Source organism: Scyliorhinus torazame, chromosome 12 (genome assembly GCF_047496885.1).
Source record: "Scyliorhinus torazame isolate Kashiwa2021f chromosome 12, sScyTor2.1, whole genome shotgun sequence".
In the NCBI taxonomy this organism is placed as follows: Eukaryota; Metazoa; Chordata; class Chondrichthyes; order Carcharhiniformes; family Scyliorhinidae; genus Scyliorhinus; species Scyliorhinus torazame.
The window spans coordinates 210,327,402-210,354,156 of record NC_092718.1 but is presented as its reverse complement, the minus strand read 5'-3'; the positions used below and the strand labels follow the sequence as shown (position 1 = coordinate 210,354,156).

Below are 26,755 nucleotides of genomic sequence, written 5' to 3'. Positions count from 1 at the left end.
CGACACCTCGGACTCCCCCCCTTCCGTCCCAGGTGCATCGGGTGGGCAACGGGCAGGACAGGCTGGCAGCTCGCCATCCCAGTCGCCCGGGCCGCAGCCTGGCCCATCTAGGCCAGGACGCCCCAGGAAACGGCCGCCAAAGGGATCCAGTGTCAGAGGGCAGGAATCACAGGAGTCCACCTCCAGTTCTGCTGTACCGTCTGGGGAACCACGTAGACGTAGTCAAAGGGCCCGTAAGGCCAAACAATTAGACACTGAGTAAGTTGGCACGGGTGCAGGGCACAGATGAGTTTTAGGGGCTAGGGCACGTGCATGAACTCCTTTGGTTATTAAAGTCAATGTTACACCTACCGAAGCTGCCTTTGTGCTCTGTCCAAAGTGTGCGGGGGTGTCATGTACGTTGAGCGCAAGTGTGTGTGTGAGGGGTGGTCTTACCTCAGCCCCAGGTGAGTCTGCCCCCTTCCCCCTGGGCCGCCATCAACATCCCCCGGGCAGAGGACGGGACCATGCGCTGCAGTGTCACAGCCGCATGCAGGGATGGTCCGGGTGGATGGTGGTACTGTGGCCATGGGTCAGACATAGTCCAACGATGTAGAGCCAGGAGCTCATCGGAGGCGGGTTGTCATCATTCTCCATGGCCTGCGATAGACACGCGTCCACCCGCAACTGGGTGAGCCCGGCCCGTTGTGCCGCCGGTGGATCGGCAATTGGGGGTGGTGTGCATGCGGGTGGGGTGTGTGGGGTTGGGGAGGGGGGTGAGGGTGCTGGGTGGGTGGATGGGTGGGGGGTGTGGGTGGTCGGCTGTTGTCATGGTGTGCGGTCTGTGGCCATACTACCCGATTCCCACGCCCATCTAGTCAGTGAAGCGGGCGTCTATCAGTCTGTCCCGTGCCCGCTGGGCCAGCCGGTAACGGTGGACAGCCACCCGCCTGTGTCTACCCCGTCTGCCCTGACCATTGCCCCCATCCCCCTCATCTGGGGAGGACTGGGCCTCTTCCTGCTGCTCCTCCACTCCGCCCTCCTCTGCCTGCGGCACATCGCCCCTCTGCTGGGCTATGTTGTGCAGGACGCAGCACACCACAATGATGCGGCCGACCCTATCTGACCGATACTGGAGGGCGCCCCCAGAGAGGTCCAGGCACCTGAAACACATCTTCAGCACGCCAAAGCACCTCTCGATCACTCCCCTTGTCGCTACATGGGCATCATTGTAGCGGTTCTCCGCCTCATTGCGTGGCCTCCGTATAGGCGTCATCAGCCACGATCGCAATGGGTAGCCCCTGTCGCCCAGCAACCAGCCCCTCAGCCGGGGATGGCGTCCCTCGTACATGCCGGGGATGGATGACCGCGACAACACGAATGAGTCGTGTACACTGCCTGGGTGACGGGCGCAGACGTGCAGGATCATCATGCGGTGGTCGCAGACCACCTGTACGTTCATTGAATAGGTCCCCTTCCTATTAGTGAACACGGCCCTGTTCTCTGCAGGTGGCCGCACGGCGACGTGCATCCCATCGATCGCGCCCTGGACCATGGGGAACCCGGCAACGGCAGAGAAGCCCACGGCCCGGGCATCTTGGCTGGCCCGGTCCACGGGGAAGCGGATGTAGCGGTGCGCCATGGCATAAAGGGCATCTGTCACTGCCCGGATGCACCGATGTCTGCGATATGCCGGACAGGTCCCCACTCGGTGCCTGGAATGACCCCGTTGCATAAAAGTTCAGGGCCACCGTAACCTTGACGGACACGGGGAGAGGGTGTCCCCCGCCAGTGCCACGCGGTGACAGGTGTGCCAGCAGGTGGCAGATGTGTGCCACGGTTTCCCGGCTCATCCGGAGTCTCCTCCTGCATTCCCGGTCCGTGAGGTCCTGGTATGACTGCCGGGGCCGGTACACACGGGGCGCCCTCGGGTGCCTCCGTTGCCGTGGGGCCGCGACGTCCTCCTCCCCCTCCTCGTCCTGTCGGTCAGGTGTCCCTCCAGCCTGGGCGGCTGCCGCCTGCCCCTCTGCGGCAGCCTGCGCCGCCTCTCTGGCACGCTCCTCCTCCTCCTCCTCCTCATCCAGGGCAACATAGACATGAGCGGCTGCCACCACGGCGGCCAACATCGCTGGATGGTCTGAAAACATGACGGCCTGGTGGGGGGGGGAGGGGAACGACGACATGTCATCATTGCCCATATCCCCTCCTCCCCCCAGCCAGGTGGCATGGACCGCATGGGTCCAACTGTTGGAGGCTGGCACCTGGCCAGGTGGACCAACTCATTTGCCCTCCCATCACCCACCCCGGCACGGACCCCAACCCCCCCAACCTCCACCCCGGCACGGACCCCCCCCCCAACCTCCACCCCGGCACGGACCCCCCCCCCCCCCAACCTCCACCCCGGCACGGACCCCCTCCCCAACCTCCACCCCGTCACGGACCCCCCCCCCAACCTCCACCCCGTCACGGACCCCCCCCCCAACCTCCACCCCGGCACGGACCCCCTCCCCAACCTCCACCCCGGCACGGACCCCCCCCCAACCTCCACCCCGACACGGACCCCCTCCCCAACCTCCACCCCGGCACAGACCCCCTCCCCCAACCTCCACCCCGGCACGGACCCCCTCCCCCAACCTCCACCCCGGCACGGACCCCCAACCCCCAACCTCCACCCCGGCACGGACCCCCTCCCCAACCTCCACCCCGGCACGGACCCCCCCCCAACCCCCAACCTCCACCCCGGCACGGACCCCCACCCAACCTCCACCCCGGCACGGACCCCCTCCCCAACCTCCACCCCGGCACGGACCCCCTCCCCAACCTCCACCCCGGCACGGACCCCCCCCCAACCTCCACCCCGGCACGGACCCCCCCCCCAACCTCCACCCCGGCACGGACCCCCTCCCGGCACTCCCCCGGAGCCCAGCCTACTCTAACCACCCCCCCCCCCCCGCCGCACACACACACAAGCCGAGACACACCTCTCCTCACGCAATCAGTCTGCGGCCACGCCATTTCCTGCCCAGAGCCAACCCCCCAGGCCGTCACTCACCTCCTCGCTGGTCGGCGTGAGCCTGGAGCACCGGGTCACGCCGATGAAAAGGAGGTTTGATTGACGTCGACGTGAACGGTCATCACGTCGACGGGACTTCGGCCCATCCGGAAGGGAGAATATCGGCAGGCCGAAAATTGGCTGCCTTGCGCAGACCCGTGACATTCTCCGCGGCAGCGCCGCCATTAACGCCCCGCCGACTTTTCTCCCTTCGGAGACTTCGGCGGGGGCGGGGGCGGGATTCACGGCGGCCAACGGCCATTCTCCGACCCGGCGGGGGGTCGGAGAATGACGCCCATGGTGTACGACACCCAGCCCAAGCTGCTCTTCTTGACAAGTGCCTTTGCCTGGAGTTCAAAATGTGGGTTACTTTGTTCACTTGTTAATCAGGGTAGAGTTTAAATATTCGTTCATGGGACGAATTTATTGCCCATCCCTAATTGCCCTCGAGGGGGGTAGTTAAGAGTCAACCACATTGCTGTGGATCTGGTGTCACATGTAGGTCAGACCGGGTAAGGATGGCAGATTTCCTTCCCTGAAGGACCATTATTGAACCAGATGAGCTTTTACGACCATCGGCAATGGTTTGATGGTCATCATTGGACATTCCAGATTTTTATTGAATTCAAAGTTCACCACCTGCGGTGGCAGGATTGGATTCTGGGTCCTCAGAGCATGACCCTGATTTACTAGTCCAGTGGCAGTACCACGACACCACCAACCCCCCTTCAACAACATTTATTGCCCATCCCCAATTACCCTCGAGAAGGTGGTGGTCCAAAGATGTGCACGCTAGGTGGATTGGCCTTGCTAAATTGCTCCTTAAGTGTCCAAAAAGGTTGGGTGGGGTTACAGGGATAGGGTGGAGATGTGGGCTTGGGTAGGGTGCTCGTTCCAAGGGTTGGTGCAGACTCAATGGGCCAAATGGCCTCCTTCTGTACTGTAAATTCTATGATCATGTTTGGGAATTCTCTCCCCAAACCTCTGTCCTCCTTAATAACCTACCTCCTTGACCACGCTTTTGGCCACCATTCCAATTTAGTTTCACAAAACTCCTCTGAAGTGCCTGGAGATATTTTACAATGTTTAAAAGATGCTGCAAGTTCCCATTCAGGTTGGGAGTGAGTGGACCAGGGTATTAGTTTCTGCCTTCAAGCTGAGCTCGGATTCCTGGGTTCCACATGCTTTGAATTGCACCCCGCTCAGTGGGCCTTGTAGTGATCTCTATATTTGCATGTGCACAAGAGATTATTGTGTAATCAGTAGCACCACATGATCACTGGAGGGCCGGACTAACAGGGGTATAAAAAGCAACCACATTGGGTCTCTCTCTCTCTCTCTTGGGTGCACTGTGACCAGAGCAATAGCAGAGTAGTTCAGATGGAGTTATGTATAGGTACCGTAGTTAGATCTTGTTAACCTTATCACTAGTATCAAAGTTAAAGTAAAGAACTCATGCAATTATTGTTATAGTTACTCAATAAACCTTTTGTTACTACTGGATGAGTCTGAGTCTTCTTCATCGAGATTCAGAAGACCTCATCACTAACCAAGGTTTGAGTAGCACATGTTACCTACCACACAGGTAACAAAACAGGCCTATCCCTTCTGTATCTTAAAATGTGACTCTCACAGCACCCAGAGCAGGTGGTGTTTCTTCAGCCATTCAAACTCGCTCTGCCATTCCTTTGCACCACAGCCGATCGGTGTCTCGATTTCATTCACCCTCTTTGGGTTCGATAACCTTCAATAATTTTACCCAAGAAGAGAAAAATCTCCCAATCTCATGCTTCAAAATGATCAATTGGATAAGTTTGAAAAGGGTGGTTGTGTTGAAGGGCTGGAGAACCAATTTACTCTCACCTTGAAGCTAAAGGGGGGGGGGGGGGGGGTCTTGTGGGGACGGGTGTAGATAAGCTGGAGAAATTATAACAGGAACACAGGGCTGCTCCGTCGCAAACAGAAGAATAATTTGGATTTCTTTGCGGGGAAAAAAAGGGACTATATACTTACGGCACTCCCAGCATTACCACGTACAGCAGGATGTAATTTATCACGACGTTAAAAATATTGGCTGTGAAACCAGTCACAATTTGCGGCAGGATAATCCCCTGGGAAGAGAAGTAAAAACAAACCAGTTCTTGGTGGTTTCAATTTCTGTTGTAGCGTGCGTCGTCACCAGGCTGGGCAGCAGCTTCCACAGGGACTAAATGGAGATCTCCGTACCCTCCTCTCAACTCTGTCAATGTGAGGTCTTCAATGACGCGAATCATTGATTGGGGTGGGGGGCACTACAGCTGCAGTCCGGGATCCCTGCCAAGGCCCCACTTGCGCCAATCTGCTGCACAAAGGCCTTGGCCTGTGAGGGAATGGTTGAGAAACGCCCAATGTTGGTGCGGCAGGTTGAAGCCGGGTGGGAGGGAGGGAGGGAGGGAGGGAGGGCTGTGGATCGGTGATGAGCAAGTGGTAACGTTGGTGTTTTGAGTCCATTCCTGTTGCCACAGGGTCTGGGATGTTATTCCCTGGCATGGTGGCCTTAGCCAAACAGGCTGATGTGATGGGAAGTGAACAGGAGGTGGATTGGTAGCGGGAGGCTTGGTTTGGTGTAAACTTTCTCCAGGAGCTAATCTCTCTCCTGACTGACGGGGTAGGATGTTGTTCAGGACTGGCTGCTTGAGGAGCTGAGTTGATCAGAGGGTACTGGAGACAGTCCGCATTGCTGTATTGAGCTGGGTATCTGCAAGTATTTCCAATTAGCTTATCAAACAACAGTGAAATGGGAAGAGACGTGATGGATACAATTCCAAGTAGAGAAGCATGAAGGGACGCATTTTGGGAGTAAGCATTCGAGAAGTGTTATAAAGTAAATGGCATAATTTCTAAAGGTGGATGGGCTAGTGCAGGTACAAAGAGACCCAGGGTGCAATTCTCCCAAAAGAAAACAAAGTCCCCGAGTGTAAATGTTTAGCCGCGTGTTCCCCGGCGCTCGCAGTGGCGAGAAACACATGGCTCTTCAACGCATCTCGCGTTGAGTAAGAAGCCTGAATGAGGAACGTGGGGCCGAGGCCACTCATAGTCCCTTGCTCATAGCTCTTTTCGCCAGAACTCCCCATTGTAGCGAGAGATCGGGGCGCCATTTAAAAATGGCAGTGCCAACCTGGCAGTGCCCATGACAGCTTGCAGTGCTACCAAGGCACCTTGGCAGTGCCAACCTGGCACCCAGGTGGCACTGCCAGGGTGCCCAGGTGTCAGCAGTGTCAGGGGACCACCCTGCCCAAAGGGCATGCAGCTGGGGACCTCCGATCCCCGGGAGACTCCCGCGAGCGCCGTCCTTTCTGGACCAGTGCTGAACAGCGCTCGCCCGTGGCCTCGGAGGTGAAGGGGTTGAATCCCGAAACCTCCGGTACCTCAGGAATTTGTACATTAGAGGGAGCTTTACTGCCTCGCCCTAATATGCAGATTCGTCAAAAGGTAATGCTGGCCGTTGTGGGCGGGATTTACATCTCAATGCCTCGATGGGTTCCAAGCCTGGTAGATCCCGGGAGCAGGGCTTCCTGTTTTCACCGGCCACGCTGCACGACGGTGAGCTGCTTTTCAGGCATAGCACGGCCATTGGATCACACCCCCAGGGTTTTATGTGCAAAATTCTCTAAAGGTGACAGGACAAGTTGATAGGCTGGCACAGAAACACAGATCCCTGGCTTTATAAATAGGCAGAGATCCAAAGCATTTAAAGTTATGTTAAACCCTTGCAAGTCACTGATTAGCCCGTCACTAAATTAGTGGCCAATTGTGGGCACCACACATTAAGAAGGATGTCACGGCCTTGCAGAAGGCGCAGGGGAAATGTGTTCAAATGGTGCCAAGGATTAAGGTCTTAATTATGTAGAGAATCATAGAATTTACAGTGCAGAAGGAGGCCATTCGGCCCATCGAGTCTGCACCGGCTCTTGGAAAGAGCACCCTACCCAAGTCCACACCTCCACCCTATCTCCCTGCAACCCCATCTAACCTCAGGACAGTTGATCCTGGCCAATCCACCTAACCTGCACGTCTTTGGACTGTGGAGGAAACTGGAGCACCCGGAGGAAACCCACGCAGACACGGGGAGAACATGCAGACTCCGCACAGACAGTGACCCAAGTCGGGAACCGAACCTGGGACCCTGGAAGCAACTATGCTAACCACTGCGCTGCCATGCTGGGATTGTTCTCCTTAAGAGCCGGGAAGGTTAATGGAGGACTTAATGGAGGCATTCAAAGTTATAAGCCATCTGGCAGTGACAAGAGGCTGCAGATTTAAGATAATTGGAAAAAGAACCAGCAGGTGGTAGAGGAGAACTTCTTTTTAAACCCAGTGAGTTATGCTCTAGAATGTACTCTCCACAGAGAGTTCAGCAGAAGAGTCAGTAGTAACTTTCAAAATGAGAAGGGATGTCTACTGGAAAAGTAAATATTCAGGGTTGTGGAGAAAGAGCCAGGGAGTGGGGCTCATTGGGTAATTCTGTCAAAGAGCTGGCGCAGGAATGATGGGCCAAATGGCCTTCTTTGCTGTATGATTCTCCAACAGCCTGGATGGACATTAGGAACATGCCCTGTAACACATTAAAACCTCAGTCTATCTCATCTGTGTTGGCTGGAGAGGAGGAAACGCTCATAGTGCCAGATTTAATAATAATAATCGTTATTATTGTCACAAGTAGACTTACATTAACGCTGCAATGAAGTTACTGTGAAAATCCCCTAGTCGCCACACTCCAGCGCCTGTTCGGGTACACAGAGGGAGAATTCAGAATGTCCAATTCACCCAACAAGCACGTCTTTTGGGACTTGTGGGAGGAAACCCAAGCAGACAGGGGGAGAACGTGCAGACAGTGACCCAAGCCGGGAATTGAACCCGGGACCCTGACGCGGTGAAGCAACAGTGCTGAACACTGGGCAGATATCTAGCAGTTGAAGAGTAATGCTGAAGGCAATTTTGTAATGGGACACATGAATAAATGACTCATTGAAAGACAAATGGAAATAAAAGCTCCACCGTTTTTTCAACAACAAAAACCCCAAATGAGGGATCGCCTTCCTTGTAACTCTGCAATTGATTTGGAGAGAGGGACCAGCTGAGGCTTATTGTCAGGGGAAAGCATTCAGAGGAAGCTTCACTCAAGCATAAAGGATAACATTTTTCCCCTTTGATGCATGTTCAACTCCATAACCTTTTAGATAGAAATGCATTGTATAAAATTGCAGAGAAGGCATCTCCACTTGTGGGCGAGACCAGAACGAGGAATGCAAGTAGAAGAAAAGGATTCAGGAGGGTGGGAAGACTGTGTAACTCATTTACCCATGGAGTAGCTAAGGGGAGTAACACAGATGCATTCAAGGTGGGCGAGTTGAATAAACACGGGGGAGAAAGGAATAGCTGGTAATGCTGATTGGATGAGATGAAGAAGTAGCATAGGAGGAGGCTAGGAGGTCATGTAGCATAGTGGTAGTGTCCCTACTGCTGGACCAGAAGTCCACGTTCAAGTCCAGCAGCAGGGCTGCAGAAGGAACGTTCTTAACACGGTTCAATGGGCGGACAGGTTTGCGAAAGTTAAAAGACTAAATTCTATGTAACCAATGAAATACGTCATTTATAAAGCTACACGCTAAGTAAGGACGTTACGTCAGCCGGTACGCTGGTAAGACGGGCGAGGATGTGATTGAGATATTGGAGCTGCCACTTGTGCCGCCCTCCTGCTGGGGGACATATAACCCTTTACTCTTTCACCTCCTGTTGAAATCAGCAACTTGGCGAGTGGGACCTTCCTCCAGCACCGTGTCACTTGACATTGGGTGACTTTGGAAACGCAGCCTATTACTGATTAACTGATTTTGCCTTGGGTTTTGACTAATCAAATTCGCAAGTCAGGCGCATTTTCAAAATAAAATTCTTAAAACATACCTGATTCTGAAGGTATCTGTTTTCTAACTCGTAAAGAAATGTTGCCTGAGAAAGAAAAATTTAAAAATAAATCCAAGAAAACATATGTAGCCCACATTGGTGAGATGGACATAAAAAACGAATATTCACGCCTTCTTTCAAAACTTAATCAGATCTGCATAGAACCTGCCACTTGCAATGAACCAAAAATTGTAAAAGAATACAGCTGTACAAACTGAATGGGGCAGCACGGTAGCATAGTGGTTCGTACAATTGCTTCACAGCTCCAGGGTTCCAGGTTCGATTCCCGGCTGGGTCACTGTCTGTGTGGAGTCTGCACATCCTCCCCGTGTGTGCGTGGGTATCCGCCAGGTGCTCCGGTTTCCTCCCACAGTCCAAAGATGTGCAGGTGAGGTGGGTTGGCCATGCTAAATTGCCCTTAAGTGTCCAAAATTGCCCTCAGTGTTGGGTGGGGTTACTGGGTTATGGGGATAGGGTGAGAGTGTGGGCTTGGGTAGGGTGCTCTTTCCAAGAGCCGGTGCAGACTCGATGGGCCGAATGGCCTCGTTCTGCACTGTAAATTCTATGAATGGGCCTTTTACATTTAAAAGCCAATCACATGTGGTAAGTTTTTCCAGATAGCGAATTGGTGAAGGATCATACGGAGTCAATCTTTACAATAAAAATAATTTTTATTAGCGTCACAAGTAGGCTTACATTAACACTGCAATGAAGTTACTGTAAACCTTACATTTGTTTATGGAGTTAAACATTGCAAGCAACCACACAGTTTCAATAAGCGTCTCTTTAGATGTACGCAGGGGAAACATCAGTCAGTGCCCTCTCCTGTACAACATTCAGCACAATCAACACATAATTGACACGTTCTACTCGGTTTCTGACTGCACTCCAGTGCATTCGAGATGCTCATCTGCCAATTAATTGCTGCGATGGGTCCAGGACACAAACCCACTTTTTCCAGCTGCAGTTCATTTCTCAGCTACTTACCTGGTGTCCTCTCACAACCAAAACAAATTAATTCAAATCCACGCTGAGCCAATGTGCAATGAGCCAATCACAGCACCAGGATCCTAAGTTCGATTCCCGGCTTGGGTCACTATCCGTGCGGAGCCTGCATGTTCTCCCCGTGTCTGCGTGGGTTTTTTCCGGGTGCTCCGGTTTCCTCCCACAAGTCCCGAAAGACGTGCAGTTAGTTGAATAGGACATTCTGAATTCTCCCCCAGTGTACCCGTAATGTGGCGACAAGGGGATTTTCACAGTAACTTCATTGCAGTGTTGATGTAAGCCTACTTGTGACACTAATAAAGATTATTATTTTTAACTCTTTTTCATTAGCACTATTGGGGCCTTTGCTCCTGTCTTCTCTCGCACTTGTTAACCAGTCATGCTTCCTTTCAAATCACTCCTTGGATACTTTTCACTGAAAATCCCCAAAACAAGCATACGTTGATCCTACACCCATGGGTTCACTCCATTCTTTTTTTTTCAATAAATAATCTTTATTGTCACAAGTAGGCTTGTGGGAGGAAACCGGAGCACCGGGAGGAAACCCATGCAGACACCGGGAGAACGTGCAGACTCCTCGCAGACAGTGACCCGAGCTGGGAATCGAACCCGGGACCCTGGAGTTGTGAAGCAACTGTGCTAACCGTGCTGCCCCATTATGAATGAGCTCACAGCTTTACCTTGCGCCTCTCGGAGGGCTCAGAGATGCTCATCATTGCCCCTTCATGGGCAGCCCCTCCCCCACTTCTGCTCCTCATAAATGATCCCTCTCAATCAGTACTGGCAGGTGATCTTGACAACTCGTCACCTCGTCTCACTCACTTTCCAACACACCCCCCCCACCCACTCCATCCCCCCTTCTGCCTTTGCCCCTGGAATATACTCCTCCCTCAAGTCATTTACAACAACACGCTCAAACTTCCAGACCCAAACAGGAAACGCCTCGGTTCCAAGGTCTGCGATGAACTGCAATGGTCTCAGACCACGCACAAGGCGCCTGGACAAGGAAATATCAGCTGGTGTTCCTGCATGGAATTCCGGAATTCTACTGGGAAATCGTCACGAGGAAGACAGGATTGGTTTTGGGAGGGATTCTGTCCATGATCACTGAAAGCTGATGGGACTTAATTTTCTTTTTTAAAACACATGAACAATGTCCACCTCGATAAGGTCCAAATGGCCATCTTCAGATTCCCCAGGCTTTCACGTTTTTGTGTGGCTTGACGAATGTAGGGGCACCAATTGCAGCTGCACAAGAACACACACCAGCTGATAGAAGCTAACTTATAGAATTTACAATGCAGAAGGAGGCCATTCGGCCCATCGAGTCTGCACCGGCTCTTGGAAAGAGCACCCTACCCAAGCCCACCCCTCCACCCTATCCCCATAACGCAGTTACCCCACCCAACACTAAGGGCAATTTTGGACACTAAGGGCAATTTAGCATGGCCAGTCCACCTAACCTGTACATCTTTGGACTGTGGGAGGAAACCGGAGCACCCGGAGGAAACCCAGGCGCACACGGGAAGGATGTGCAGACTCCGCACAGACAGTGACCCAAGCCGGGAATCGAACCTGGGACCCTGGAGCTGTGAAGCAATTGTGCCAATCACTGTGCTACCTTGCTGCCTACACTTTGCCCATACTGGGATCAAATAGGTGGCAGTGTGGCTAACAGTGCAGCCTCACAGCGGCAGTGACCCGCGTTCGATTCCAGCCTCGTCTGTGTGGAGTTTGCACGCTCTTCCCGTGTCTGCGTGGGTTTCTTCCGGGTGCTCCGGTTTCCTCCCACAGCCCAAAGACGTGCGGGTTGGGTGGATTGGCCACGTTAAATTGCCCCTCAGTGTCCAAAAGGATACGTGGGAATACTGGGTTATGGGGATAGGGTGGGGGCTCTATCAGAGGGTCGATGGGCTGAATGGCCCCCTCCTGCACTGTAGTGATTCAACAATTCTAAACTAGCAACTCAGTATATGGCCCAGTAATATATTAATCCACAGAATAACTTGTGTTTATTGCACTCATCCGATCCACGTATCAGCTAAGCAACTGTCTCCAGTGCAGTTACAAGTCCTGGGCTACCTATAATAATTTACTTACAGGAAGGCCAGGAATGAATATCTTCACATAGAGCTGCGTTAAGCTAAAAGAAAAACAAAAAAAATGCTGTAGACAATTGGGTAACAGCAGGCCACCAATAATACTCTAAATACAAGTGCAAAAGGTCATGTAATGCTCAAAGCACATTGTGACAATCCAGCAATCAGGGACGTGTGTATAACAAGCATTGTATACAACTCCCAACAAGGATTAGTTTAAACTACATGAATGGTCATCATTCAAACTTAAATCTGTGGGTTTGGCTGTTTTGGAGAAAGCTTACCCCCCCCCCTTTTAAAAATAGAATAAAGGAGGAAAAATGTATCCTGATGTGGTTTTAGAAGTGGAAGTGCTATTGTTAATGTCATTGTTCTCTCCCTTCTCTCTCCCTCCACTTTGACCTTCTCTGACACTAATCACAGGAAACAGCCCATGTTTTACACATTACTTCCCACCAGCTGAGGAAACCACTTCAAAGGGGTGTTCTGAAGCTGCCTAGCTGTAGGATAGCACAGTGCAGAGAGGGGAATTGGTGCGCAGCCTGTAGCAAAGGTTTTCTGATGGAGGAAAGGTCCCTAGTGGTTTGAAGCCAGTGACACCAGCTGTCCTCAATAGAGAGAATATTACTTCTAACTAGGAACAAAGAGCCGCCAAAACGGCCCTTCGCTCTGCTCTCCATGGTGGCAAAAGGATGGATGGAAATTCCTTGCAAGGCTATTATTTTCTTCTCAAAGGCAACCGACTTTGAAGAAAAAAAAATCCCCCCCCCCCCCACATTACTAATTCTCTCGTCATGCAGCAACTCAAAAAGTTTTCACGTCAACAGGCCTATTCTTAACGTGGCTCCAGCCTACCTGTGAGAGGGCAACCAACTGACCGGGGAGGATTAATGACCATCATAGTTCGCCTGCCCTCCCAAGAAAGGTCAGGGGAAGGCAAGTGCCCAGGAGGGAAAGAGTAGGCCCTTAATTTGAATTAAATTTATGTGTCAGCCGTGGTTCCTTGGCAGCACGTTCACTTCTTGAGCCTGAAGGTTGTGAGTCCCAAATCCCAGTCCCTGACTGACACTGCAGTGCAGTACTGAGGGAATGTTACACTGTTATAAACGCCATCATTCAGAGAATGTGTTAAACTGTGGTCCCATCTGTCCTCACGGGTACACAAACTATGTCCCGCTCAAAGATAAGGAAGGCAATTCTCCCAGTGTCCTCAGTTAACCTTCAACCAGCAACCACAGTCATTCATCTCATTGCCTTTTGTGGGAGCTTGCTGTGCATAAATTGGCTGCCTGAATGGCCGTGAAGCATTCTGAAATGCCTTTTTGATTTAATAGCACCTTCCGCGACCAAACTTTTTCTTTTATGACAAGGTAAAAGGCAGAAATGTGTTCCTTTGTTAAATGTCCTAATCTCACCCACCATTTCCAACCAGTACATGGCCTGTAGACTGCGTTCTCCCAATGCTGGATTCCAGGTGGTTCCCAGAACGAGATGCATTGGCTTCTCTCGTTTCCCCACCTGGCCCCCACTTGGTTCTCACCCAGCTGCCATGGTGTGTGTGACCTGCCATCCCATGACCCAATTGCATCACGCGCTCAAAGGTTTTTCCGCTGTTAGCTTGACCCCAGGGGGTGGACTTGCTTTCCAATAAAAACTTCACACCCAGGAAAACGCCACCAGGAGATAGGAGGACACTCACTTGGCTACCTCGGGGGGCTGCTTGAAAGCCAACAGGATGTGCTCGGTGTTTATGAAGAGTGCCCAGCAGGGAAAGCAGGCTATCATGAGAATGAGGATCCCTCTTTGGAGGATCACTCCGATTCGCTTCAAGTTTTTACTGCCAAATGTCTGGGGGGAACAAAAAAAAAATCAGAACAAAAATAAACTTTTGTGTTTCTGTTGCGGAGCTGTATGGTCTTTTGGAGCGATTGCATAACTCCACTGGATACAATTATTTCTGTCAAAAAGACTAACGGCAACAAAATACTTTCCAACAACAACAAAAAGCTTGTAACTTGTACACTCTCCGTGTAACATTATCTTGAAACATTATGGATCACGCCCATTGAAAAGGGAAGGGCCAGACGCTGGGTCCAAAGAACACAAGGACTAGGAGCAGGAGTAGGCCACCTGGCCCCTCGAGCCTGCTCCGCCAGGGAACGTTACAACCTAAGAAACTGCATGGAAACCTTAAAGATGCATTAACTCCAAGTGGGCCGAGTTTGGTTTCTTGTTCATTTAACGTTCAACGTCTTGTCGCTTAAAAAGTTGTTCAGTCTGTGGGAAGTGGTGGAGGGATTTGGTAGTTTCTGTTGTCAGGGGTGATGGGGGGGCAGCCTATTTATGGTATCCAGTATAAAAATGTTTGAGAGGGTTGTGACGGGCAATATGTTTCAGTTCATAATAGACTCATTTATAGAGTCTGCTCATAAGAGGAACAGATGCCAATCTGGCAGAAGCGCAACACCACGGCATGGGAGTTTAACATTTGTTTAAAAGAGGGATGTCTTGGCGTGTTCCTCAGGGGTGCTGTCCAGAAGCAGGGCTGGGGAATGTGGATGTGGTCAGTTTTGAGCGGCTGGGAAGACAGGTGGCTTGGACAGGCTCCAGGTATACCTCACACATTCAAACACAAAGTTAGCAGTTAACCTGTCTCCTGATCCTTCCCTTCTGTGCCAAGTCCTCAGGTGAATTTATTTTGGGATTGGTTTTGCATTTTACGTTTTTATTTGTTTGCGGCAGAGGCAGAGTACGCAGGGGTTGGCATCCCAGGTGGTGGGCCGGGCGACTGGGCTGAATTGATGTACGAGCGGAGTGCTGGGCCCAGGGGTTCAGGAAACCCATGAAATAATTTTCAACAATGCCTTCACCAAGCAGCTTGGTTGTGAAAATTCAGGCACCTGAAATATATATATTTTTTAAATCAGGAGAAATGTACTGGGAGTCGCTCTTTACTCCTTCAGCTTTCTTGCAGACATAATGTGCAGGAGGAGTATGGGGTCAGCTTCCATGTGTATGCGTGCAATATTCGGCACTCCCACTTTCCACGGCTGCCACTGCATGGTTTGTGTCAAGTCAGAAACTTTCGCAACAAAACCTGGACACCCGCCACCAAAGTTTTGGGGCATTTTATCCTCCTCCTGAGCCACTCACTCAGGGCCCAACCCAATAGTGTGCAATGTTTGCCGTCTATTGACCCAAGCAAAACCTCAAGTGGCATCACCTCCCCAACTGGACTATTGCCAGTTCCAAGGTACTACTAGCTGGATGAACTTGGAGAGCCTCATCACATAGAAAAATCCAATCAAGGAGCAAATGGGTCAAAGCTTCCAAGTGGCAGGCTATCTTTCAATTAAAAAAAATATCATTTTTAGGATTTGTGTCGCTGGAAAGATCATGAAGGTTCAAGCAACAAGTAGCTAAACCATACAGGCTTGAAACATTCTGCATTTTAACTCAAGCAGGGGAGCAGTGCCAGCACTGCAACTCACCTTGACACCCCTGGATTATGAGGGTAAATTAAATGGCCTGGGTCCTCAAATGGAAATCGTCAGCCGTCCCCCAAAATTAAAGATGATGGGCTGGATTCTCCGATTTGAAGACGAAGTGCGGACCGCCGGCGTGGGAACAGAGGTGTTTTATGCCCGAGAAAATGGCGCAAAAGCTGCACCGACTGTCTATCTAGTGGGGGCTGGCAGCTACACAGGGTAAAGCCCCCGGCATTAGCTACTGATACAGCCGGAGAATGGCCTGCCGCAGCCCCGCAGTGCAACGTGGCACCGCCCGCACGCGGACCCGGCCTGCCAAATAGTACCCCCATTTGGCCAGGCTCACCACCCCCGGACCACCCCCCCACCAGTGCCCCCAGCCCCGTCAAAGGCCCCCCCCCCCCCCTCCCCTCCCGCCCGCGGAACGGCTCCCATCCGACTGTGGCTGCGCTGGACTCAGTCCACAGCCGCCACGCCGGGCTCACAAAATAACTCGGGAACTCAGCCCATAGGGGGCGGAGCATCGGGGGAGGGCCTCAGGTGACGTCCTGAGGCCATCCATAGCCGTTTTGGAGGGGACGGAGCATCGCAGAAGCAGCGTGCCCCCCGATTTGGGCATAGATGGGGATTCTCCGGCCGATCGCCGAACGCGATTTCGGTGTCGGGGACCATGGAAGCCCGCCCGATATCCGTTAGGCTTGGTGAGTCTTTAAATGACTAAGGATCCCAATTTGAGCTGAAAATCCTTCTGCAGTGGGAGACCATTTGTTGCACAACGGGGGGGGGGTGGGGATTCGCAGCACTGAGTTGGTTTCCCTCTCCTTCCTTTGCCGTCGCCATTCTGCCTCACTGACAAGTCGTGGAGCGTCAAAGCGGCTTGTGCATCAGTGGAACCGTGTCGAGAGGTCTGCGCCTTCGCCCCCCATTCGGTGGTGTCAATGCCTCCATGCATTCGGGCAGCCGGGCAAGGATACACGGAGAGTGTATCCTTATGCCTTTTCTTCTGAGCCCCCTTAGAGCGTTGGGCATTGGAGAGCTAGAAGAAGGGAACATGCCGAGGGAGGCTGTTTCTGGGCATCCGGACACAATAGCCTGTCCATTGGAGTTGGTTCCACAGGAACCAGGCCTCAGTGCTGGGAGACACAGCTTCATGGAGAATGCCAACTTTGGTCGAGCAGTCCTCCCCTTTGATCCCCAAGCTTTGACACAAGCACCACTGATGGAAGCTTTCAAAGATCTTAAGGTGGTGTCAATAAACAGTCCAGGTTTCACTACCGTGCTGGACTTACTTAATTGAACACAGTTAGATTACCTCTTTGTACTCCTTATGGAGCAATCACACTACTGATCATTTGGTCTTTCAAGTATTTATGGTGATTTTAAGAAACCTCATTGGGTGATGACAGGACTGTTTAATTGGGGAGGCAGTGGTGGCATTGTCACTGGATTAATAATTCACAGACCCAGGGCAGCACGGTGGCACAGTGGTTAGCACTGCAGTCTCACGACGCAGAGGTCCCAGGTTCGATCCCGGCCCTGGGTCACTGTCCGTGTGTGGAGTTTGAACATTCTCCCCGTGTCTGCGTGGGTTTCGCCCCCACAACCCAAAGATGAGCAGGTTGGGTGGATTGAACACGCTAAATTGCCTCTTAATTGGAAAAAATGAATTGGGTACTCTAAAATTAATTTAAAAATAAAAGTAAATAAAATAATTCACACACCCATGGCTATTTTTTGGGGACCCAGGTCCAATTCCCACCACGGCAGATGGTGAAATTTGAATATTAAGAAGTCTAACGGTCGCTTGTTCTAAAAACGCCATCTGTCCTCACCCGGACTGATCCACATGCATCGTCTGCGATATCCACATTCTACGAATGAATTACTATTATTTGTTTTTTTAATTCTCCCAATCGCATTAGCTGCTGGCCAATACATGACCAATTAAACATGGAACAGTGCTCTGGGCCAATGTTAATAAGAGCATTGAGGTAAAATTAGGGATTAATTGTGTTTCGGTTTACATATAAATGGCTTATGGGAGTCTTTTGCAGTAATGTCTTAATTGGTTTTGGGCAATGAGGTGATTGAAGAATCTCAACAAACATTGATCTGCAGTGACCACATGATACAGCATGCAAGGATATCACTGATAGCGACAGCACCGGGACAGTTTTAGCAGATTAATCTTGGATGACAGCACAAGATCCTTCCTGTTTATTCCCTTTGTTCTCATTTCATTTATTTTAATTATTTTGGGCCGTGGACCCATAATCGGGATGTGCCTTTAAGCAGAAGACTCAAGGTTGAAGCAGCCTGCTTGTCAGGACACTGTGTTCCCAAGTTTTGTATTTTGGAAAGGAGAAGCCAGACCTGGCATCGAGCAGATCTTAGGAAACAACCTTGGATGGAGTCAGTTTGATTGGTTAACCGGTGGGATGGCCAGAATAGTGTTCCGCCTGACACTTTCCTCGCTCTCACGCTCTCTCTCGCTTGCTGAAGGGAAGGAACTGCCCCACTGTTCTGAAAGCAGTGCGTGCCTGGCACATCCCTTGCTGTAAACCTGAAATGATGCAGATAAAGTAGACAACCGTGCCAGAGAAAAATATCTCGAGCCTCGAAGGAAGTAGTAGCAAAACAAAACCTGAACTTCAGAAAGACATTGAGGTACTAGTTTGAGGGCCGTGGTTACTGCTCCGCCTCAGTTTCCCCTGCAAAATTTACTTAGCCCGGGAGCAGTGGCCACTCTGCGGATAGGGAGACAGCTCAGGCAACATTTTAAGCTGGACTCGGGGAGCTTTTGGATAAATTCCAACTCCCGAAAGCTAACGTATTTTGTATTACGTAGAGCGATAGTAAGCACTTGAAATAGATTTCCACATTGGGTTGGGAAGGTGAACAAGTTGGAATCATTTAAGAAACTTACTTCCTAGTCTGTACTAATCCTGTGAATAATGGAATAGCAGGAATGTAAGAACATGCTTTTAACGAAGTTCTGTGCCACACAAAGGCCACACACGAGCAATCGACTGGTATTTAAATATTTAAAATTAATCTTTCACCGTTAAATATATACCACCAAATAAAAGAGTAATTTTTTAAAATTACAACAGTCAATCTGTATCAGACGGCCAGATTCTCTGACTCCCCGGTGGCAAATCTTCTGGTCTCTGGTGTTCTAAATAAAATGTAATTTCACCTGTATTGCGATTCCGGGCCAAGTGGGGCCGAAATATTTTTTTCATAAATTTAGAGTGCCCAATTATTTTGTTTTTCCAATTAAGGGGGCAATTTAGCGCGGCCAATCCACCTAGCCTGCACCTCTTTGGGTTGTGGGGGTGAGACCCACGCAGACACGGGGAGAATGTGCAAACTCCACACGGACAGTGGCCCAGGGTCGGGATCGAACCCGGGTCCACAGCGCCGTGAGGCAGCAGTGCTAACCACTGCGCTACCGTGCCGCCTAGTGGGGCTGAAATTAATCGCGTGCTAGCCCAAGGCGTTGTGACAACAAAGATCCTTTCAACAGCAACAAATTTTTAAAAAGTGCTACTGGGTCATTTAAATAAAATGCAAACCAGGAGGAGAGTTCAAAATCCTCAATGGATACATGGGCGAGATTCTCCAACCCCCCGCCGGGTCAGAGAATCGCCGGGCGCTAGCGTGAATCCCGCCACCGCCGGTTGCCGAATTCTCCTGCACCGGATATTTGGCGGGGGCGGGAATCGCGCCGCACCGGTTGGCTGGCCCCCCCCCCCCCCCGCAATTCTCCGGCCCGAATGGGCCGAAGTCCCGCTGCTAGAATGCCAGTCCCGCCGGCGTAGATTAAACCACCTACCTTACCGGCGGCGCGGGCGGGCTCCGGGGTCCTGGGGGGGGGGGCGTGGGGCGATCTGGCCCCGGGGGGTGCCCCCCCGGTGGCCTGGCCCGCGATCGGGGCCCACCGATCCACGGGCGGGCCTGTGCCGTGTGGGCACTCTTTTCCTTCCGCCTTCGCCACGATCTCCATCATGGCGGAGGCGGAAGGGACTCCCTCCACAGCGCATGCGCGGGGATGCCGTGAACGGCCGCTAACGCTCCCGCGCATGCGCCACCCGCCAATGTCATTTCCGCGCCAGCTGGCGGGTCACCAAAGGCCTTTTCCGCCAGCTGGCGGGGCGGAAATTAGCCCGGCGCGGGCCTAGCCCCTTAAGGTTGGGGCTCGGCCCCCAAAGATGCGAAGGATTCCACACCTTTGGGGCGGCGCGATGCCCGACTGATTTGCGCCGTTTTGGGCGTCGGTCGGCGGACATCGTGCCGATGCCAGAGAATTTCGCCCATGATGAGAAACTCACCACAGGGGATCACACCCCATGAAGGGGGTGTCCAGCGATGATACCTCTTAAAACTGAACAGCTAGCATGCCACTAGAGTAGTTTTACATAAGTTACTTTATTAAGGATGGAGATGAATTATAGGAAGTGCACAGAGTAATCATTATTAACCATTAAACATGTATCTTTAGGACATAGCAGTAATAAGTAATCAAATGGGAATTAGGATAGCTAACTTGATCAAAAGGACATCACTTCTGATATCCTGTCTTTGTGAAACAATTCAGGCTGCTGGTTTTGCTGCCCTGTTTCTCACAGACAATGACCCAGTAGCACATTTTTAAAATTTGTTGCTGTTGAAAGGATCTTTGTTGTCACAACGCCTTGGGCTAGCACGTGATTAATTTCAGGCCCCCTAGCCGGCACAGTGGTGCAGTGGTTAGCAAATTACTAGTAAACATAGCTGTCAGGATGAGGATCAATCATGTGTTGCTCGCAATTCTATTGGGTGAAGTTTAAACATTGCTTGCAATTCTATTGGATAAGTTTAAACGTAGCAGCTTCAGGGATTGGATCGCGTCCAACTGGGGTGGGCTATTGATTTTTGAAAATTGTATAAGTACTATGTTCTGGTCTTTGTTCAGCAGAACAGATCTTGGCAGATATCCAGGTCTATTCTCCGTGTACACGTATCAAGCTTGATTAAATAGCCATCTTGTCCAGGTTGTCGACGTGTCTTCTTCTCTCTGTACCGAGTTGAGCCACAGGGAATAACCCCACGTGGAAGCTGACTCAATACACAGGTCTTGAAACCGCTCCTACACCCCATGGTACAGATTATCTTACGTTTTGTTTGAATTCCATTAACTATTGAAACTGGATACTGTGGCAGATATTTGTGGCACAGGGATCAACTGGTGTTGCGCCGTGATCCGTAAGGGAAATTGGTGGAGCAAAGGAGCTCTGGAATCAGCAAAGCGTTGCACTCGACACAGGTTGGAATTTGCATTAGAATTAGTATTTGTTGTGACGCATTTTAGAATGAGCATAGAAACCTGCATGGAAATGAGTTTCACGCTGCCCAGGGTATTTATACTCAAAGCCAAATGGGAGAATTATAGTGAAGAATACCAAGAGGAAAAATAACTTTCTGAATTCGATATTAAAGATTCATCTGGAGCACAGTCAGAATGATGACTCACCTGAGATACGAGTGTGTCGCATGCTGCAGACAATCCGACACCTATCGAAATACCCGATACATTTATAACCTGTGGCAAAGAAACACATTGTATCATAGCAGGTGCCATTGCTATGCTATCCCAATGGTTTAAAGTTTTAACACACTTTACAGAAATTAATATCTTCTACCGCCTTTAATTCTTCCCTATACAGCCCCAACATCCGGACAGCTCTCATCTCAACCAAGCTGCCTCACACAAGGCAGGTTAGCAAGCACTGACTGACTGTTCCACTGTAGAATGCCTCACAATGAAAACCAACCCTATCTCATCCAAAATCCTCCTCCCTAACCAGTCGTTTCAAGGAGTGGTCACTGGGTGCCAAGCACGGAAAGGACTTGATGCAGCACCTTTATGGTCTTAAAGTGCTCTACAGCCAACAAATTGCAGTCGCTCTGGAAATTCAACAACCAATTTGTACACAACGCGAGGCCACAATGAGATAATCATTGTTTTAGTCCTATTAATTCCCTCATGGGATATGAGCATCGCCAGGCAGGTCTAACTGTAACTACCTAATTAGCGGCGAGCCACCTTCTTGACAATCGAGTGGTTTGCCAGAATATTTAGGCTGCCATGGTGCAGTGGTATTGTCACCGGGCTAGTAATCCGGAGACCCAGGCTAATGCTCTGGGGACCCAGGATTCAATCCCAGCACAGAAATCTGAATCCAATAATCTGGAATTAAAAGTCCAAAAATGGCCATGAAACCATTGTCAATGTCGTAAAATCTCAATCTGGTTCACTCATGTCCTTCAGGAAAGGAAATCTGCCGTCCTTACCCGGTGTGGCCTACATGTGACTCCAGGCCCACAACAATGTGGCTGACTCTTAACTGCCCCTCTGAAATGGCCTACTCAGTTCAAGGGCAATTATGGATGGGCAGCAAATGCTGGCCCAGCCAGAGAAGCTTCTTCACACAGAGGGTGGTGGGCATCTGGAACGGGCTGCCAGAAGCAGTGGTAGAGGCGGGTACAATCTTGTCCTTTAAAAAGCAGTTAGACAGTCACATGGGCAGGGTGGGTGTAGAGGGATATGTGACCAATGTGGGCAAGTGGGACTAGCTTAGTGATAGAAACTGGGCGGCATGGACATGCTGGGCCGAAGGGCCTGTTTCCATGCTGTAACCATCTATGATTCCATGAATAAATATTGGCTGTACAATGGGGATAAATCCTCAGATCCTCCGAAATAGTCCCACAATGTTTGTTTCTTTGTACATCCAGACGATGGGGCCCTTGTTTTACAGGTCATCTGAAAGATAGTGCTCCTCCCTCAGCGCTGCAACGAGAGGAGCATTGGCCTGACTTTGTTCTCACGTCCCTGTAGTGGGTCTTGGGCACACAGCCTCTGATCAGGACGGGAGAATGCAACTTGCTGAGTCACGTCTATCACAGGATCTCGGAGATACTTGTCCCTTAAGGGCCTTGCTATCCTGATATCAAATAGATCATCATAGAGGAGTTGATTTAAACTAATAAACTCTCAGGCTCTTTGGCTCAATACCATCATTTGGATCAGTTTCTTATTTGTAAAAAGCACTTGATCCATTATTAAGCACATCTACCCAGTTCAGCCTACGCATTACACAACATGATATTGCTGTACAATGAAGCACTGTCGGCATACTTACAGCTGTGGCAAGTGAAACGGCATCCAACTCAACTTTTCCTAAGTGTCCGCAGAATATGGCGCTGACAATACTTATACTAAACACCATCAGGTGGGAGATAAACTGCAAAGAAACATGAAGTTGGCCATTAGAATTCACTCGAATACTTATTTAGACAAAACTTCGTAATGTGATGGAATACCGTCACACGCCTGTGGACGTGTGAAGTTATTCTCTTGGGTCGCAAGAATAGAAATTGTTTTTTTTAAAAAAGGTGCAAAACTTGAGAGTGTGAATATTCAGAGGCTCGGTTGTGTTCATAATGCGGAAGGTTGTCATGCAGGCGTGGCAGGCAGTTTGGAAGGCAAATGTAAATTGGCCTTTCCTGCAAGGGGATTGACGAGACTAGGGAATTGAGAAGAATGAGCAACGATTTCATTGAAACCTACAAAATGCTGAATAGGCTTGATGACAGCTGTTGAGAGATTGTTTCCACTGGTTGGGGAGTCTCAAACACGGGAGGGGGGGGGATCTCAAACAGGGGGGGGGAGCGAGAACAGTCCCTGGATAAGGGGCTGATCATTTATGACAGATGAGGCGTAATTACCACTCAAAGGATTGTGAATCTTTTGAATTCTCTACCCCAGGGACGTAGATGGATGCTCCATTGTTAAATATATTGAAGTCTGGAATAGACAGATTTCAAGTCTCTCAGGAAATGGAATAACAGTGGTTAGCACTGTTGCTTCACAGCACATGGGTCCCAGGTTTGATTCCCGGCTTGGGTCACTGTCTGTGCGGAGTCTGCACGTTCTCCTCGTGTCTGCGTGGGTTTCGTCCAGGAGCTCTGGTTTCCTCCCACAAGTCCCAAAAGACGTGTTGTTAGCTGAATTGGACATTCTGAATTCTCCCTCTGTGTACCCAAACGGGCGACTAGGGGCTTTTCACAGTAACTTCATTGCAGTGTTAATGTAAGCCTACTTGTGACAATAAAGATTATTAAATTAAAAATGAATGGACACGAGGTGCAAGCAGGAAAATGGACTTGAAGCCAAAGATCATTCATGATCATAATGAACGGCGGAAGAGGTTCGATGGACCACGAGGTCTGTTCCTGTTCCTGTTTCTTGTGCGCGCAACTCAATCACTCCGGGAGCTTGACAGCACCTGGGGCAAAACGGCCCACCCGATTGGATCCAGCATATTAAACATTCACTCCCTCCAACACTGAAGCGCCGTGACTACGTTGCATACCATCTGCAAGATGCACCGGAGCAACTGGCCAAGGCTTCTTCAGAAGCAACGGCCAAATTCACCATCTCTACCATTCGGAAGGGCAAGGACGGCTGGTGCACAGGGACACCACCGCTTGCAAGTCACTGGCCATCCTGACTTGGAAATATAATCGCCATTTATTCATCGTTTATTGGCCAACATCCTGGGACTCCCGACCCATCAGCCCTATGGCAATACTTTCATCGCACAGTTCACCACAATGACCTTTTCTAGGGTAACTGAGGACGAGTAATAAATGTTGGTCTTGCCAACATCCCATTAATGTAAAACAAAATAGGTTTTAGATATCTTTAGATACTCGCACAAGAAAATAGCTTTATCCCTTAAACAATGCTGATCAATACAGTGGCACAATAATCTTTTAGCTGCTACCTTTATTTCCAATCAAACAACAGAATCACTTCAATTCACTTTTAAATATAGTTAGAAACATAGAAAATAGAAGCAGGGGAGGCCATTCGGCCCTTCGAGCCCATTCCGCCACTCATCATGATCATGGCTGATTATCAAGTTCAATACCCTGATCCCCCCCCCCCCGGCTCTTTTGAATTCTTTAACTCCTACTTAAAATGACCCAGCGTTTTGGCCTCAACTACTTTCTGTGGTAGCGAATTCCACAGAGTCACCACTCTCTGGATGAAGGAATCTCTCCTCACCTCAGTCCTAAAAAAAGTTTACCCCTTATCCTCAAACTACAGCCCCTAGTTCTGGGCTCCTCCCACCATCGGGAACGTTATTTCTGAATCGACCCTGTTCAACCCTGTTAGAATTCTGTAAGTTTCTATGAGGTCCCCTCTCACTCTTCTAAACTTCCATGAATACAATCTTAACCGACTTAGGCTCTTCTCATAGAACTCTCCTGCCATCCCAGGTATCAGGCTGGTCAACCTTCGCTGCACTCCCTCCATAACAAGAACATCCTTCCTCAGATAAGGACACAAAAACTGCTCACAATAATCCAGGTGGCCTCACCAATGCCCGATACAATTGCAGTAACACATCCTCATTCCTGTACTCAAAACCTCTCGCTATGAAGACCAACATACCATTTGCCTCCTTTACTGCCTGCTGTTCCTGCGTGCTTACTTTCAGCGACTGATTCACGAGGACACCAAGGTTTTGCTGAGTATCCACCTCTCTCAATTTACACACACTCAAATAATAATCTGCCTTTTTGCTACTCATAGAATTTACAGTGCAGAAGGAGGCCATTTGGCCCATCGAGTCTGCACCGGCCCTTGAAAAGAGCCCACACCTCCACCCTAGCCCCGTAGCCCCGCCCCACAGTTTTGGACACCAAGGGCAATTTATCATGGCCAATCCACCTAACCTGCACACCTTTGGACTGTGGGAGGAAATCGGAGCACCCGAGGCAACCCACGCAGACACGGGGAGCACGTGCAGACTCCTCACAGACAGTGACCTGAGCCGGGAATCGAACCTGGGAGCCTGGAGCTGTGAAGCAACTGTGCAAACCACTGTGCTACCGTGCAATCTGTAGGAACCATTCCAGAGTCCAAAGAATTTTGATTCACCAATGGATCTACTATTTCGAGGGCCATTTACTTAAGTACTCTGGGTTGAAGATTATGAGGTCCTGGAGATTTATCTGCCTTTAATCCCATTAATTTCCCCCAAACCATTTCTCTACTAATGCCAACTTCCTTCATCTCCTCACCTAAAACTTGTGTTTCTCAAAACTTCCGGTACATTGCTTCTGTCTTCACAAAGGAAGACATGAATAAAGTACAAATTTAGTTCCTCAGCCATTTTCCTGTTATGAATTCCCCTGTTTCTGACTGTAAATTCGTTTTTTTTTTTTTAATAAATCAAACTTGTTCTCTTTACATACCTATAAAAACTGGAAATGGTGATGTACGGATGATAATTGGACACGTTCACTCGTAAACATAACCAAAAATCATGAGTTAAGGTTTGTAAACAAAAAGTGTCCACCTTACACAAGATTTTTGAAAAAGGATCATGACCCACATTCATTTTGGACACCTGTAAAGGTCCTGCCTGTTTATTCTCTTATTGCGCCTTTTTTTATTTTGCCCGAATTATTTTTGATCCATGGATGATTAATAGGCATGTATCTTTAACGCAATCAGCAGAATTCTGAAGTTACGGGAGAGCATACTAGTTCCTGCTGTTTTGGCACCAAAGAGAGAGAGAGATAGGGTGGGACTCAGTTTGATGGATTGACTGGTGGTTAATGAATGGGCCCAAAAGACCAGACTCTACCCAGTAACAGGGGGTGATTATATCCTATCCCAGTGGAATAAGTCTTAAGGACTTTCATTTTTGATCCTGGCAAACAGAGATCAGATTCTGCTGCTCTCACTCCTCCCTGTTTCTCTCCAGAAATCCTGTGGGTGCTGTGGTCTGGAATTGCATGAATCTATCAATAGGCTGCAAACAAAGACCAGAGCGTTCTACTCACTCTTGTAAAGGCTGTGATGTCTGTACTTCTGAAGTTGCAGCAAACCTGAATAAACAAATCTACAGACAAGGCCATTACAGGTTGCGGACAGAGTCTGTCACCTGCAAGCCTGCTGTGAAGGAAGGTGTGTCATAAACATCATCTGAAACAAAGACTTTTTCCTTTTGCTTATTATTTTACTCCTTTTCACCCCTCGGTGTTTGCCTATCTTGGGCAGGGGGGGGGGGGCAAGGTAAAGTGGGAGTTAGGAATTAGTTAATCGTTAACCAGTTCTTTTTCTG

General features: G+C 50.0%; 1 protein-coding gene across 4 annotated transcripts in view; it reads right to left on the bottom strand.

The window, feature by feature from the left end:
* LOC140386941 (multidrug and toxin extrusion protein 1-like) overlaps window positions 1-26,755 on the bottom strand; it is a 92,881-nt gene that overhangs the window by 37,039 nt on the left and 29,087 nt on the right. For 3 of the 4 annotated variants that reach the window (XM_072469851.1, XM_072469852.1, XM_072469853.1), the window contains exons 2-7: window positions 22,754-22,855; window positions 21,082-21,150; window positions 13,778-13,926; window positions 12,080-12,122; window positions 8,975-9,019; window positions 5,045-5,142 (exon numbers count right to left, since the gene is read on the bottom strand). In XM_072469851.1, coding sequence (XP_072325952.1) covers window positions 5,045-5,142; window positions 8,975-9,019; window positions 12,080-12,122; window positions 13,778-13,926; window positions 21,082-21,150; window positions 22,754-22,855 — 506 coding nt within the window. The remainder of the gene's footprint in view (window positions 1-5,044; window positions 5,143-8,974; window positions 9,020-12,079; window positions 12,123-13,777; window positions 13,927-21,081; window positions 21,151-22,753; window positions 22,856-26,755) is intronic. The other variant, XM_072469854.1, reaches the window with a different exon arrangement.